Here is a 16,715-nt window from a genome sequence, read left to right as displayed (position 1 = left end):
ATTTCATTTTTGCAATCATTTAATATTTCTACATTAAAATGTTGTATTTAAACTTAACATAACTTAAGCAAAATCCATCTATGGATTTTGTTTATAGTGATTTCATTTGATTGTTAATAGCCAACATTATTGTTAATAGCCACTTTTATTCAGATTGAATTTATTAAATTTAAGAATCTGATATAAATGGACACAGATATGACAATACGTTTTCATAATTCATCTCTTTGTTTTTTTTCTGCTTGGTGTTATTTCAGGATTTTGATCTCTCAACTGAGAGACCACATCCTGTTTATTGTACTATAGTGACTATTTAACATTACATCTCAACTTTGACTAGGCTAGACATGTTGCATATTAATTGTATACAGTATATGAACCTGAAAGCATATTTTAATTTTTGTGTATTTTGTGAATAATGTTCTAGTTGAGGGCATTTGTAGTATAGGTATGGGGCCCAAACATAACCTCAAGCCCAGGGGCCCCCGGCCCTGTAAGTCCTGCCCTGCCGATACCACACAGTTTGTGATAAGTGCCGTATTCAGACAAAGAAACACCGACAACAGACTGCAGAATGGAGTTATTTGAGATTAAGGATGTCTACGAAGTATATGTATGCAATTAATATAATGTTAAACATTCGGTATTAACGTCTGTATAGCTGATGTGCACGAGCTGATAAGCAAAGCACGCTGAGTGGATTGAGCGCGCGGCGGCGGCGCAGATGCGCGAGCTTGTCAAGTGAATATACCTTTCTCACAGACATCACTGGAAAGTTTGTAGTTCGGTCGCATGTCAAAAACAAGTAAAACAATGCAAGTTACTTAACGGTAGGGAGAGCGAGAGAGAGCGTGCACTTCTGTTGCGTGAACTTTGATGTTCGCTCACTTAGCAGACGCATCATTTGGATTAAAACTAAATCATAAATATAAAACAACATTTATAGTGGCTTTCACTATAAACAACATTTATTTTCAACCTTAAGCATACACGACTTTATGGCGAAAGTGAAACTATCAGCCAGTGTGAAATGCACTAGGCTGTACTTGTCCCTCTCATTCTGCACCAATACAAATACGTGCGAGCGTTGCGCATGTCACAGCGCGTTTCAGATGAAAAAATGCTACTTATATTTCTGAAAGATTTATAACTGACTTTATAACTTAGTGAGCCACTGCAATGGAGCAGCTCTAATGCAATTAAATTAAAGATGATGTACCATAGAGCAAATCAATGAACAGTGAAAGTAACTAAAACATTTTAATGGGCATATTTAAGTGTGAAAAAACTGAAGGATATATCTATTTGATAAATAAAGTTAACTAACTAACATTACATATTCTTTTGGTTTCTGTACCCAATATTAAAAAATTTACAAATACAATGAAAATACCGGTATCGGTACTCTGTATCGACAAGTATCAAAAATAAAAGTATTGGTATCGGCCAAGTACTGGAAAAAGTGGTATCGGAGCATCCCTATCTTTAACAGTCTTTTTTTTTTTTTGCGTTTGTGTACAAAATTGCAATGCTTCTGTTTAGCAAAAGTTGTTTATCTCTTTGTGTGAATTGATATCTTTTTTAGCAAATTATGGCAAACAATGACTAAATTTAAGTTCTATTACACTTTGAGTGTGATTAAATGCAGAACGGAGTATATTTAGTTTTGTAAAACAGAGCCGTTTTAGGTAGGTGTGGCTGACTCTTAACTTTTATAAAGAATATCTCTTTGGATTTGAGACTTTAGTCTTTGCAACTTTACAGATCTTCTCTATGCACCAAGAGCTTGTAACACTCCAAAGAGAAAGGAAAAATTGAAATCGCATCATATGACCCCTTTAAGATCGAATCTGAATCTGTAAGTGTTTTTAGTTATTTATTTCTACTTTCTTTGCAATTTTATGCAAGTCCACTGTTTAAATTAAAAGCATCTTTTGTATGATACCTTTGGAATATATCATGACTGCATGACGGGCAGATTGTCAAATGTGTATATTTTCAACATGTGTAATTTTTTTGCTACAGAGTACATAGCGCATTGTAACTGACGTTCTCCTTTGCGGTGATCAATAATAATACATTAGCTCCCCTTGAAATGGCGTTAAATACAGGGGACCCGATGTGGCAAGTGTGCTTAATTTCTTTTAGTAAGGATCGATAGTCAATGTTTTTGTGACTAATAAATGCATGTGGAGAAACAGGATTATGCTGTGTTCCTTCTCTCAGCTCCACAGCATGATCTTGGGAGGTATGTGTTGCCCCTAACAACAGAGCTTCCCAATCCAATTCATAACTCCATACGCTGAAGGGTGGATCTGGCTTAAGTGGCTTTTGCTAAGATCAAATGGAATAATTTGAGGCTGTTCACTGCAGTCAGAACTGATCTGTTTTTTTTCCCTTTGTTGTCAGATCCGTGATGGGCGGAGGGTGATGGAATGCTTGAAGAAGGCTCTGAAGATCGCTAACCAGTGCATGGACCCGTCCTTGCAAGTTCAGCTCTTCATCGAGATCCTCAACAGATACATCTGCTTCTATGAGAGAGAGAATGATGCGGTATGACCAGAGATGCGCTTTCACTCTTTCTTCTTCTCCACTCTCTTATACCTCTCATTACTTGCTCTCCTTTAGCCTGTTCTCTTTGCTGTCTCTCCTCTGTTATCATGTCTCTCACTCATTCTCACTTTCCCTCTCCGTGCTCCACATTTTTGTCTGTCACAAGCAGCGCTAGATTATACCTAACTTGCACTTATCTGAGAGGAAGCATCTGTATCCATGTTCAATTTGAGGGAGATTGAGGCAGGACTTGCCTGAGCACATCGGGGCCACAGGGCAGCCATGGAGGTCACTATTGACAGCTGCACTTCATCCTATGACAAGAGCCACTTTAAACGTAGAAATAAATGGGAGAATCAAAACCAAAACAAATTCCCGCGCTGCATTTCATTGACACATTACCTGTCAGTGTTTCTTCTGACATTAACGTGTTATAATGGAGAGCAGCGTTCGTGATGTTTCAGTGATTGTAATGTTGTTCATTGTTTTTTGATAATGTACAACACAGTGACAGAAATCAAATGCTTGCCGTAAATCCGTAGTTTGACACCAATGTTATTTTTGTGTGTTTATGTGACACTGGTGTCTGAGTGTGAGAGTGTGTGGGTGTGTGAATTTACCTGAGATGCTCATCTCCTCGTGTCTGGATAAATTGCTCACAGTGCTTTCAGTGAGTGCTTTTGTGCCTGGCACAGTTTTTGCACCATGTCTGCCGCTCACATTTATAGAAACAAGATAAGCACAGTTATTATAATCAACAGAACTGTCTATACTGCAAATTTTCCATTTCTTCTTTTCCTATGGAAATGTATGTCTTTCACTTTTCTGGAGGAAAGTTTGGTTTCTGTAATGTTTTTGAAAGAAGTCTCATGCTCACTCACTCATTTAATTAAAAAAATGCAGTAAAAGCAGTAGTACTGTGAAATATTATTACAATTTAAAATAACTGTTTTCAATTTTAATATGTAATTTATTCCTGTGATGGCAACACTCTTAAAAATAAAGGTGCTTCACGATGCCATAGAAGAATCTTTTTTGTCTAAATGGTTCCATAAAGAACCTTTAACATCTGAAGAACCTTTCTGTTTCACAAAAGGTTCTTTGTGGCGAAAGAAGGTTCTTCAGATTATAAAAAGGTAAGAAAGAGATGGTTCTTTAAAGAACCTTTGACTGAATTGTTCTTTGTGGAACCAAAAATGGTTCTTCTATGGCAGGGTTCTTCAAATCTTGCCCTGGAGGGCCAATGCGCTGCAGAGTTTAGCTCCAACCCTGATCAAACTCACCTACCTGTGATTTTCTAATGATCCTGAAGACATTGATTAGCATGCTCAGGTGTGTTTGATTAGGGTTAGAGCTAAACTCTGCAGGAAAGTGGATCTCGTGAGCCAGATTTGAGGATCCCTGTTCTATGGCATCGCTGTGAAGAACCTTTTAAGCACCTTTATTTTTAAGAGTGAAAGCTGAATTTTAGTGTCACATAAATAAGTCTATAATGTGCTGATTTGGTGTTAAAGAAACAATTTGTATTATTATCAAGGTTGAAAACGGTTGTGCTTCTACACAATTTGTGGAAACCGTGCTGCATTTTGTTTAGGATTCTTTGATTAATAGAATGTTTAAAAAGAACAGTATTTATTTGAAACAGATCTTACTGATCCTAACATTTTGAACAGTAGTGCATCTTTAACAACACGTTGTCATCGTCATTTTGATTGAAATAATGATAACATGCGGTTTAGTCAGTCAGTCCTAGGAGTCATTTTGTTCATGAATCATCCTACACTGGTCTCGCTGCATGGTTTTAATTCAATACAAATAGAACCAGCTCATAAGACTAATTTGTTTAAGAATATGACTTCAGTGTTTGTGTTGTATATTGTTTTTTTCTATCAGCCCACGAGGACAACTTAGACATTTCTAAGTTGTCCGGTTTGGATCTTTCGTCACTAAATTAAAAAAAAAAAATTTTAAATACTGCTTTAGAAATATATGTGCCAACTAATTAACATGATTATAGTAGTCAGTAAACATAAACTAATCATAGGGATTTAAGATCTCACACTTTATTTAAAAAAAAACTCTTGAACACTGTGTTTGTTAGTTACTTTCTGTCTCTGTCACTTTAATTTGCATAAATCCACATCAGCCTGGATTTGCTCAACCTGTGCGTGTTTGCAGGTGACGGTCCAAGTCCTGAATCAGCTGATCCAGAAGATCCGCGAGGATCTCCCGAACCTGGAGGCCAGCGAGGAGACGGAGCAGATTAACAAACACTTCCACAATACACTGGAGCACCTGCGTCTGCAGAGAGAGTCGCCCGAGTCTGAGGGACCTGCTTACGAGGGGTTGGTGCTGTAGGAGCCTCACGCATTTACATTTATATTTGTGTACACATGCATAGAGAGATATATGTATATGCCCACATGTGCACACCAGGGTATTCCAGCCAGGGGAAAAACAAAGCCAAACCCACCTGCCTCTCTACCCATTCCTCTCATACTTTCTGTCTGTTGTTTTTCATCCTCTGCCTGTCTTACTCTCTTCCCTTCTTCCTCTTTCTCATTTCGTGAGGCGTTTCCTTGTGAGAACAGTCGTTAGAGAACAGTGTATGCACTGCACTCCTGCTCTGCGCTTCCTTCAGACTACCATTCCCTCTTGATACTATTGTTGCCATACAAATGAGCAAGAGTAAAGCTATAAATTTGAGAGAGAAAAAAAAGTTTGTGTTACTACACCACTTTCTTGCCCCACCAGCCAAACTGGAGGGAAAAAAATGGCAGAGCTTTGAGACATGCATTGTTATGGTCTTCGTTTAGAGGACCTACACTTGATTCTACTTCGTTTTTTCAGCATTAATATTTTAAATGCCATGCTGAATTAAAGACATTTGTGTAACTAATGAATAGTCTTGTTTCTCACCCTTTTACTTTATGGCAGACACTTTGGTGGAGTGGGACAGTGTGTTGACTAATATGTGGAATTGGTGAACACGTGTATAGACTCTATTAATGAATGAGTAGCTGTGGCTGTGAGTCGAAACAATGTCAGAAGCCTTCTCTTGCATCTTGTCTCCTTTTTTTGAATTATGATTCCCCCTGCCTTCATATATTGTATGTATAATCTAATTGTAAATCAGTTACAACAAAATATCATTGATTTCATGGCATTTGCACAAATAAAAAAATGATATTAACCCCACGTGCCCGTAGAAGTGTGAATTAATGCCATTAAATTTGCTATGAAAACAGAAGCAGTATGTATTTTCTTCCATATTGTGACATGGGTTATCAAAAAAGAAAAAAAATGTTTAGCTATCTTTAAGTTGTTGAAAGAAGTCTGAGACGTGAGAGAAGTCTGCCGTTTCACTAGATGATCCTGGCATTTTAATTAAACATTACAATTTGATACATGTACATTGTTGACAATACGATCTATAACATGCATTTAGAAAAAAGATTTGAATTTAAAATTTTAATGCTGACTTCAGCTGTTACTCTTATTGTTAATAAGCATGCATTGAAGCCAAATTTTCCAGTGGATGCTGGTAGAAACATTGGTACTGGTTATTTTATACATGCAAGTATATTTGTCTGTTGATTTTCTTACTTGTTCTATATCTCTGTGTTTGAACAGAATCTTAAGGCATTGTACATCTTATTTCTGTTGATTAGAGACAAGTGTTCAGACTTTGCTTTAAGCCCTGAAATAATCCAGGATAAATTGTTTATCTTGATATGATTATAAGAAATGAGTCCTGTTTCTCTGTATTTAGTCTGTCCCACAGTTGCTAGGGGAACTACAGGCTTCGCCAGCAATCCCTGTGCATCTGTCATGTAGAATCAGTATACAATCATCACGAACAGCATGGTTTGAGATATCATCTCAGTTGTTCTCATTGCAGACTGTGGTTTCGAGAGGTATAACCGTTCATTATGATCATCACTTCACCAGTAGAGTTTATTTTGAAAAAATAAAAAAATATTTACAATGGCAAACATGGCACTGTGCTAGACACTTCCAGTCATGTATACATAATTTGAAACAGGTCAATAATTCATCATTGAATGTGGAAGAAATATAGCTATCCCACTATTTCGTACAAAAATGTGAGTTTGAATATGTAGATAAAAGATCTCCGTCAACTCACTCACCATGTGCACAAAGAAAAATGTACCGCTAGATACAAGCACATTAAAAAAAGAAAAGCCCTATTTGGAAATGCGGGCATCCTCATAAATTTAATACTTCTGGTCCATATTCTGAGGTTGAATTTTTGTTTTGCTCGGACACAGTAATTTGCTGAAGGCTCTTTTGAAGCTGCTGTGGCACAGAGGATACAGGATTGGATTGATGGATGAGTTTATCCACAGCAGCCAGAACGAGATCTCATAAAGGTAGTGCTGGACGCACTGACCGTGACATGCTGCCCGAATGATCATCAGCAGTGTGTAGGGCGCCCAACAGAGTCCAAAAACACAAACTATTACAGCTAGAGACTTTGCCACCTTTTTATCTCTAGACAGGCGAAAGCGGCTGGCCAGACTGGCAACCATATCAGGACGGTGTCTGTGTGATCCAGCCGAATGATCCACGTAATGAAACTGTGCCTCACTGGATGTCAGGATCCGGTCCCCGACCTGCAGGGGAGGCAAGTCTGCGATTGTGCTGTCTCTTCGTTTAGTCTGTCTGCCGTTACCAAACTCTGCAGCAGACACCTTTGCGGTAGAAGGTAACCAGCAGCACCGTGACCTTGAGGACAAGTTGACCTCCCTTTCCTCGACAGGCCTCACAAAAAACACACGCTGTACATCGCCGGTTCCGACTGGCCTCATCTTGAAGCTCCTAAGCCGAATAGAAGTCGGCTGTTCTTCCCTCACTGCGCATCTGTTGCGGATGTTGATGTAAATGCTGAGGTTGAAGTAAGTGACGCTTATGAAAGGTGTGAAGAACTCGACAGTGGAGGCAGTCATCAGAAAATACCAGTTGAAGTAAAATTCGGCATAGCACTCTCCATCTGGCACTACGCTTCCTCCTGCGATGTGTTCCCAGCTGATAATAGCTGGACCATAAAGAAGGAACGCTGCTAGCCACACGCAGAGCATCTTCAAAACAGCCTCTCTAGTGATGCCCTTCTGACAACGGTAACTCACCTGGAACACAGATTTATAATTGATTTAATATGCACACCACCTCCCACCACGTGCCTCGTTTAACTTGCTCAGAAATCAATGATTTGAAATCTCACGAGTCCTGCTCTGTTCAAAAGGGGAATCGCTTAAACCAGCCTAAGATGGTTTGTTAGCCTTGGCTGTTTAATGGGTTTCCAATCCGGATCATCTGAAAAATAGCTAAAATCTCTCTAAAACCGCCTACTCTAGAACCAGCAAGGACAAGATTAGGCTGTTGAATGTTAGCGGGTCATATTTTAAACCATTTGCTGATGCTGTTTAAGCCTCTTGATGAAGCACTGTATCTTGGAGATGATCCTCAGACACGCAGGAAGGTCAAATATGCCATCAATAGAATGCATTTTACCCCAAACACAACAGCAGAGTAAACAGCAGGTTTTGTTGCGAATAGCATTGTTTACTTTGGGAGATTACCCTGTCATACCTTGCCTTAAAGGAATCTGAAATAGCGGGTGACATTTAATTCTTGCTGTCTCACTGGACCACTAAAACCCAAATGTGATGTCTGACAGCCTGGTTGAGTTTTGTCATAAATAAAAACACTGTGCCTGAAATGAACTGCAAAGAATTCAAATAAATACCCAGGAAGGGCAAATACATTCATGGAAATTCATCTCTTGAGAATCTACTAATGAGACATGAAAGCCAAGCCAAGACTAATGAGCAACTGCATGTAAAATACACAGCTGCTCCTATAGAGAACCACAGGCTTTTTTTTGGCAAAACACATCAGAAACTCTGTGCATTGTTGCTTTTAATTATGCATGTCCCAATATCCATTGCATAAATAATTTCATGTGCAATAAAGCCATTTAGCTTTTGTATTCAAATAATGCACTAGAAAATAGTTCTTGTCAGTGAGTCTCTGAATAGAGTGTAATCATTCCGTCTGAGTCCTATCTGACATCCTTTTATGAAATCATATTACAGGTCAGAGAACAGCAAGCAAAGACAAAGTAAATACGGTCTGTGGTGAATGAACCGACTGCAGACATAGGGAGCATTTGAGCTTTTATGAGTGAGCGTCTCATTTAGACTTGGGACATTGTGACTCGTCATATTCCTTTCTGGATCTGTAGTTCCATTATCGTTGTCTTCGAAAGCACAAAAGCATATCTGTGGAACACCCTGTGGTCTTTCAGTGACAGAGTAACGAGAGACTTTATGAGAGCGTGAACGATTCATGCACAAAGCACATTTCTGGGTACAGATGTGTTGAGAGATGACACACAAAAGAAACTGAAATGAAATGAACAATATGAACAGCAATGCACTGATGCAAAGTTGAGATGTGCAAAATATTGTTAATGCTCGCGTTCTATCAATCATCTGTTTGACCATCATTGAGAAACATCTGGGTATGAAGGGAATATAGACAATAACAAGATGGTACAAAACCTACTTGAATTCACCAAAACAGATCATCATAATCATGGTGCTTGTGTTATGCCAAACAGTAACAGATGTTCTCTCCCCACCCACTTACATCATCGTAGACTCTCTCTCCCTCTCCGTTCACCTCATTCACTAATTCATGTTAATTGCAAGAAGTGGGGACCATAGGCATATCACATGAATGATGCTTTTGGAAGCAGCACATAATTATAGGCTGAGGTTTTTGGTCTTCCTGTTCATCAGTTTCACTTGGCCTTCACATGGAAGCAGGCATCCTTCTCACAAAAGAGAGAAAGAAAATGAAAAACCCATTTCTGCCCAAGCTCCTTTTTTATCCGAATTTCTTTTTTATACATATACAAAGTTTTGTTGTGTGCTTTAAAGGAATGATAATGATAATTTGCTGAACATTTACTCACCCTGAGACCATGCAAGATTTAGATGAGTTTGTTTCTTAATCAGAACAGATTTGGAGAAATTTAGTATTACATCACTTGCTCAACATTGGATCCTCTGCAGTGAATGGGTGCCGTCAGAATGTGAGTCCAAACAGCTGATAAAAACATCACAATAATCCATCGGTTTGGACTCTCATTCTGATGGCACCCATTCACTGCAGAGGATCTATTGGTGATGTGATGCTTACTTTCTTCAAAACTGTTCCAGTGAAGAAACAAACTCCCCTACATCTTAGATGACCTGAGGGTAAGCAAATTTTAATTTTTGGGTGAACAATACCTTTAAGTTAAATATTAGAATAAGTATAAAATACAATGTTTATTTGTCAGATACTCAACTTGGATGGAAGTGAAATAGAAGAGACCTAGACAAAAAGAGACTGTGTACACACACACAAATACAAAAGGTTCTGAACACATTATTCCGAACGCACAGAACCCAGTGTTCACCCTTCTATGCACTGTAAGACAAAAAAATAGTGAATTCACTTAACCCTTTGAGCGGTACGGTCCCACATGTGGGATTTTTATTTCTGTGCCCCTGGGAATAGGGTGGGGGAACTATGACGTCACTTTGTAGGCAGATCGGCTGTTAGCATCACACTGGTTCCCTCGACAAAAAGCCAATGGGATTTTTCCATAGGGTTTTGGATTATTGCAAAAAATAAGCTCTGTGTTCAATTATAGTTCATGAAACTTACACGTTTTGTCCATCAAGATGATCTTCACAAAATAATATAACTTTTATGAATTTAGAAGCCAAAATAAAAGCGGCAGAACTTAAAAGCTAAACTTAGGCTATAAACGAACTAGGCCTACACTTCCACGGTCGCTCGCCTTCGACATCACCACCACCACCACATTTCCCACAAATTTTCAAACTTATTTTTAACACATTCAGTGAAAAGGATTTACTCTGTATATGAATTTTAATCCACGCTACATGAACCTTTTCATATAAACTGGAATAAATACACAACTAGAGCCAAACTAAAACTGAAATGAGACATTAGTAATAAATAGTGAATAAATGAAATAATCATAACTAAAGGACATATGAAAGAACATATTTCTGTACATTTTCGAAATAAGGTGCATTAAAAGTGAATAAATCTTTGATTAATATGAATATTTTAATTAAAAACGTGTCTCCACGTACTATTCAATACAATTCTAGTGCATTTAATCTATTAAATAACAGCAGAGTGAGCGAGTTTTTGGATATGGTAAGATTAAACTTATTTTAGTGAATAAAGTACCACATTTCAGCTATAGTTTTGTTAGGATGGGTACACAAAATGTTATTTTATCCTTGCTTCTAGAAAATCCTCAATCTATATGTTTTCTAACAGCTGCTTGTGGCCGCAAACATTTAATTTTAACGTGGCTTTAAGCACTATGCATCGCTAAAGTTTCACTTTCACCATGACTAAGCCAGTAAATGTGGTGTTTACATGGAATAATCACGAGTTTACTTATGGTACGAACCCAGCGTCTCCGTATCAGTAAGTGATAAACGAGCATCTTCCATCCAAAGACTTGTGTTGCATTTTGGGGCAAAGCAAAAAAAACATTGTCAAACAACAATATCAAATGCGGTAAACTATTAATTGGTTATTCTACTTAATTGTACTATAAATTATACTACAAATGAACTGTTCGGCGTGATGGCGTTTAATGTCTCCCAACAGCGCCTGTAGTCCCATTTAACAACTTGTTAGCAACCGTCTTTTTTAAGAAACGTAACCGTTTTTAAAAATCAGGAGTGGGGTGTAACTGGTGTGTTTTATGTGGCAGAATAAAACATGAAAGTATCTTGAGCTTGTGTGAACCGCGGACCTTATTTTAGGGGATTTAACCAAACTCCCATTCAAAAAACCCTTTGACTCTGGGAAGATGGAACCGAAAGTGCTAAAATGCTAACTCGCTTCCGGGTTTTTGCCTACAAAGTGACATCATGTTCGGTGATGTCACATAACAGTCTTTGGCTGGCGCTAAGACTCGCTCTGCACTTGTCATATAATTGCAGTGTTTTTAACCACATAATGTTTATTTTCAGACATTTAAATACACATAAGTACTAGTAAAACAATACATTTAGAGTTTGTAAAATACACACGGATGTCTATGGAAGCAGCAATAAAAATCCATTCAAATATAATTTGCCAATGTATTTAATTGATATCAGATACACATAGGGTAAGTAACTATAAAGTTTACTCAATTCTTCTCCCAGTTCACCAGTCACTTGCATGTGTTTTGGGAGAAATTGATGAATTCACATGCTGCAGCGTGAACAAACATGGCGGCGCTCGTCTCACATTATAGATCACGATCAAGCTCATTTATGACGGTTTTTAAACGACACAACACACTCACTTACATGTATTTGTGAATCGGAATATCAGGTAGTTGATGACATGGGAAGCAAGTGTGTGAATATTTTGAATAAACAAGGAAAAACGAAATAAAAGCGATCCATCTGTCATACAGTGTTTGAATTCGTGGCTGCGGTGTGTCATGTGACAAGCAATTGGGAAATGTTCCCAATTGCTTGTGATGTTCCTCATTTGTTAGTCACTTTAGATAAAAGCATCTGCTAAAGGACCAAATGCAAATGTACATCATTCTCATTATAGTCAAGGGATAGTTTGAATGCTTTTCCTCTTGAATCCACACAAGTTCAGTTGTTTATGGCATTGATTTGTAGGTGTTTCACTTACCACTCCACAAAAGTCCTCTACTCTGCCTCAACTTTTGGTAACCTGCAGATAACTACACCACTGAGGTCGGTATGTTTGGCTTGGAGGATGTCAGCACTGCTGGTGCTTATGGAGGAGGTGTTGGGAGATTGGCAGCTACAGTATGTGGGTTGAAGGACTTGCTTTTAGGGGCTGTAGCTATAGGCAAGCATGGTTCTGGGGAAATGGAGGTGTAGGGTAATTGCACCTGCAAGGGTGGCGAGTGGTTGTAGAGAAATGGGGTGGTGAATCACAAGAGGGCTTGTGCTGAACCTACTGAATGTTAGTCATATAGGTTCTCTCCTACTGCTCCATACTTCACTTTTTTTCTCATTTAGTCAGTCCTTTATCTTCCTCCTGCAAGAGGTTTTGCTTTCCATTATGTTTCATTCTCATTGTACAAGCTTTACCCTCATATGACTATTAAAGGCTTGATTGAAGTTTACATCTGCAGTCACAACATAGCAGTTTTGTTATTGCATGCTTATGAATAGGCATAAGGTCAACATAAAAGCAAGTGTGCTTGTGTTCCAGTGTCCTTCAAATGCTTTGAATGATCCTACAGCACATGCAACAGGTGCCTTTGTGGCCTATTTAGAGGATGAGACGAGTGACTCTTGAGTCATCAATTACTGAATAATGTATGAAAAAAAAACTCTCTAGACAGTTAAAGCCATCAAACCATAATAACCCAAAATTACCCAGTCACATTGAATGTTAGGTCACATTTTACAGTAGTGAGTAATTGCATGCTTAAATACGGACTAATACTATAACATACTTAATATCCATGCAGGCCAGTAACAAATAAATGCAATCTTTTTAAAGTAGCATGACATAGTATCATACTGTAAGTTTTATATTTTTAGTCACGTAGTCTAGCCTTAAGTGAAATACAAGTACCAGTAACAAAATACTTCTCCAACAAGTCATAGTCCATTTCATAATATCAACAACAATAATGTAATTAAAAGCAACTTGCCTAAATAATATACATACATATTAAAATACATACATACATATGCATATTAAAATGGATATTTTAGCTTGGCAGGCTACAGTTTCAAAGTAGCTTTACCACACTCTTAAAAATAAAGTTTCCAAAAGGGTGTTTTTGCAGTGCTCCCATAGATGAGCCATTTTTCATTGCCCAAAAAAACTTTCAGTGAACAGTGTCTTAGTGTGAAGAACATTTTAAAATCTAAAGAGCATTTTTGTGGAATAGAAAGTTTATGTGGATGTTCTTCATGGAATCAATTATAAAAATAAAGAATCTTTAGTGTGCAACACTACTTAATGTGTATTTATTTTGGGTAGCTGCTTATAATTATGCATAGATATTGTTTTTATATTATAGATACATATGTCAGCATGTAATGTGTAATTAGTATGGATGGACATCCTGATAGAAAGCATTAGTGAATCTCTTTTAACATTTCATCCCCACTCATATTCAAGCTAATTTTTCAGTCAGCGTTTTTACAATCATACTGACTAGCTTTTCAAAAGAAAAAACAACAACCACTCTGCTCTTTTTCTATGTTAAGAGTCAGCACCTTCTTGGTCTCTAATTTGAGTTTGCTGTATAATGGGCTATGGTCTCTGCAAGGAGAGAAATAGCTATTATGTAAGATATTATGTAAGATTTCTCAATAGGTGCAGAAAAAATGACACATAAATCCCTGAATATCAAGCATCAATCTACCATCAGCATTTGATTGGAGGTGACTTTTAAGAATGATGGATCTTGAGGTGTCTGATAGAGCTAATGTGTTCATTCTCCACCTCTGCAGGGACTCTGACTATTCACACCACTGAGAGTCGGCCTTTCCCCCTATATACAGTGCTTTTTCTTTTTTCATGTATTGTTATGCTGCAGCCTTATGTTAAACTGCTTTAAATTGCTTTTTTATCTGGGACAGTTGAAATTTAGCTCAGGAGCATTCATTTTGCTTGTAAATGTTACCACACTTTGAGTGAAGCTAACCTGTGACAAATTCAGTTGAATGGGTATGATTTGGAAAGGCACACATGTCTTAATAAAAAGTCTAACAGCTGAAAATTCATATTAGAGCAAAGACCAAGCTGGTCAAAAAACGTCCTGTAGAGCTCAGAGACAGGATTGCATCAAACCACACATCTGGGGAAAATTCTGCTGCATTGAAGGTTCACAGAAGCACGTAGCCTCCATTATCCATAATGGAAGATGTTTGGAACAACCAGGACTCTTCCTAGAGCTGGCCTCCTAGCCAAACTGAGCAATTGACGGAGAAGGGCTTTGGTTAGAGTGGTGACCAAGAAGCTGATGGTCACTCTAGTTGAGCTCCATGATCATATGTGGAGATAGGAGAACCCTACAGGCAGCTGTGGCCTAATGGATAGAGTCGGACTTGTAACCTGAAGGTCGTGGGTTCGAGTCTCAGGTCCGCCAGGGATTGTCGGTTGGGGGAGTGAATAACCAGCGCTCTCTTCACCTTCAATACCACGACTGAGGTGAGACCCTCGAGCAAGGCGCTGAACCCCCAACTGCTCCCTGGGTGCCGCAGCATTGGCTGCCCACTGCTCTGGGTGTGTGTGTGTGTGTGTGTGTGTGTGTGTGTGTGTGTGTGTGTGTGTGTGTGTGTGTGTGTGTGTGTGTGTGTTCACTACTCACTGCTGTGTGTGTGTGCACTTGGATGGGTTAAATGCAGAGCACAAATTCCAAGTATGTGACACCATACTTGGCCACATGTCACGTCCTTTCCTTTTCCTACAGAATGCTGCAACACTTCACCAATCTGTGCTTTATGCCAGTGTGGCCAGACTCAAACCTCTCCTCAGTGAAGACACATGAAAACACTTGGAATTTGCAAAAAAGCAAGGACCCTCAGACTCTGAGAAACAAGATTCTCTGGTCTGATGAACCTCAATTCTAAGCATCATGTTTGAAGGAAACCAGCTCTGCAAATCACCTGCAGAGTACATCCCAAAAGTAAAGTGTGCTGGTAGCATTTTTCAGTGGCAGGGACTGAAGGACTTGTCAGAGCAGAAGAAAAGCTCAATGCTCCAAAATATAGAGATAGCCTTAATCAAAACCCCTGAATACTTTCGCAAGGCACTGTATATCTATAAATATTTGGCAGCTACAGTATAATATATATATAATATATATATATATACACACACAGGTGACCGTTGCCATGGTCAGCAGAGATTGTACCATTAAACTCTAAATGTCTTATTGGATTAGCAGTCATAAGTCTAATGTAAAAAATCCTCTAATGGACAAAATAATGACCATTCTAAAGGGAACGCTTCTCAGATTACAAACCAGTTCCCTTTAAGGCCTACAGCATCAAAAACATGTTTTAAAAAGTTGATCCTTCGCATATCATGTTTATCCGTGAAAAGTGTCACGTGGTTTAAACAGCCTTTCATAGCAGTAGGCTAAAAAAAAACACGGCTAGCTGATAATGTAGAACTAAGCAACAGGACAGTAGCAATTGGAAAGTTTTTTTAAATAACCACTTAAACAAAAGAAAAGAGTTCAAATACGGTAATTATTACGCAGACCCAGAATAAGGAAAGTTGCTGAGATAAATCAATGTAGCATGCGTGCCATTTTCCCAGGATGCGTCCTGGCCAGGATTTCTATATTGCCTAAAATATCTAGGTTTTGGCTTTGTTTGCGTGTGCAGACCGATCGGTGTATGACATCAAAGTACCATACAGACGGTTATGCTTTCGAAACGCTCTCGAGGTACTTTGATGTCAAACACTGATCGGTCTGAGCCGCACTGCTTTTAAGTCGAACACCTAATAATATGTACGCGTAGTTGCATCGCTTTGACCGTAGATCCCACCTTCTCACACACCATGATTGGTCCATTATGTACAATGCTTGCATGTTATTTGTCAAACTACTTTTCGATCATTACCTTCAGCAAGCATGAAAACAGGAAAACAAAGCCAAAACAAATCCTGGCCAGGACGCGTCCTGGGAAAATGGCACGTATGATCACCCTAAATCAATGTTCATGAAGCGGTCTGGAGGAGGTGTTCTTCTCATATCTTTCTCATCACTGCCATCTCGTGGCTGTATAAAAACATATCATGGGGGTCGATGGAGTTTGTGAATTATGAAAAACACTGGTGAAAAGTCCAAAGTTGTTCATATTGTCCAAAATGACGAGTTGCATTGTGTATTAATATCACGTGTGTTGCTTTAAAAACTAGGCTACCACTAAACTCAAGTGAAAATAATGAAAAATTAAAGGCTACGATCATGTCATGATTTAGCCTACTACATGTAAACTCTACAGAACACACTTCATTATTAAAAATGTATCATTAATTATAGTGCTTACCACTGTTTGTTTATTTCTTTTGGTGTTTACACA

The 16,715-nt window shown here is 38.4% G+C and overlaps 1 protein-coding gene across 1 annotated transcript in view; it reads left to right on the top strand.

Annotated features, from left to right (window-relative positions):
* Window positions 1-5,751, top strand: part of vps35 (VPS35 retromer complex component) — a 40,139-nt gene extending 34,388 nt beyond the window's left edge. Inside the window, exons 16-17 of the mRNA XM_016280029.1 lie at window positions 2,410-2,553; window positions 4,732-5,751. Of these exons, the coding sequence (XP_016135515.1) occupies window positions 2,410-2,553; window positions 4,732-4,911 (324 nt within the window). The 3' untranslated portion in view covers window positions 4,912-5,751. The remainder of the gene's footprint in view (window positions 1-2,409; window positions 2,554-4,731) is intronic.
* Window positions 5,752-16,715: the final 10,964 nt, after the last annotated feature.

The sequence above is a fragment of the Sinocyclocheilus grahami genome, unplaced genomic scaffold (assembly GCF_001515645.1).
Source record: "Sinocyclocheilus grahami isolate Dianchi unplaced genomic scaffold, SAMN03320097.WGS_v1.1 scaffold136.1, whole genome shotgun sequence".
Taxonomy (NCBI): Eukaryota; Metazoa; Chordata; class Actinopteri; order Cypriniformes; family Cyprinidae; genus Sinocyclocheilus; species Sinocyclocheilus grahami.
The sequence above is the reverse complement of the archived record's forward strand: the minus strand, read 5'-3'. Positions and strand labels throughout refer to the sequence as shown.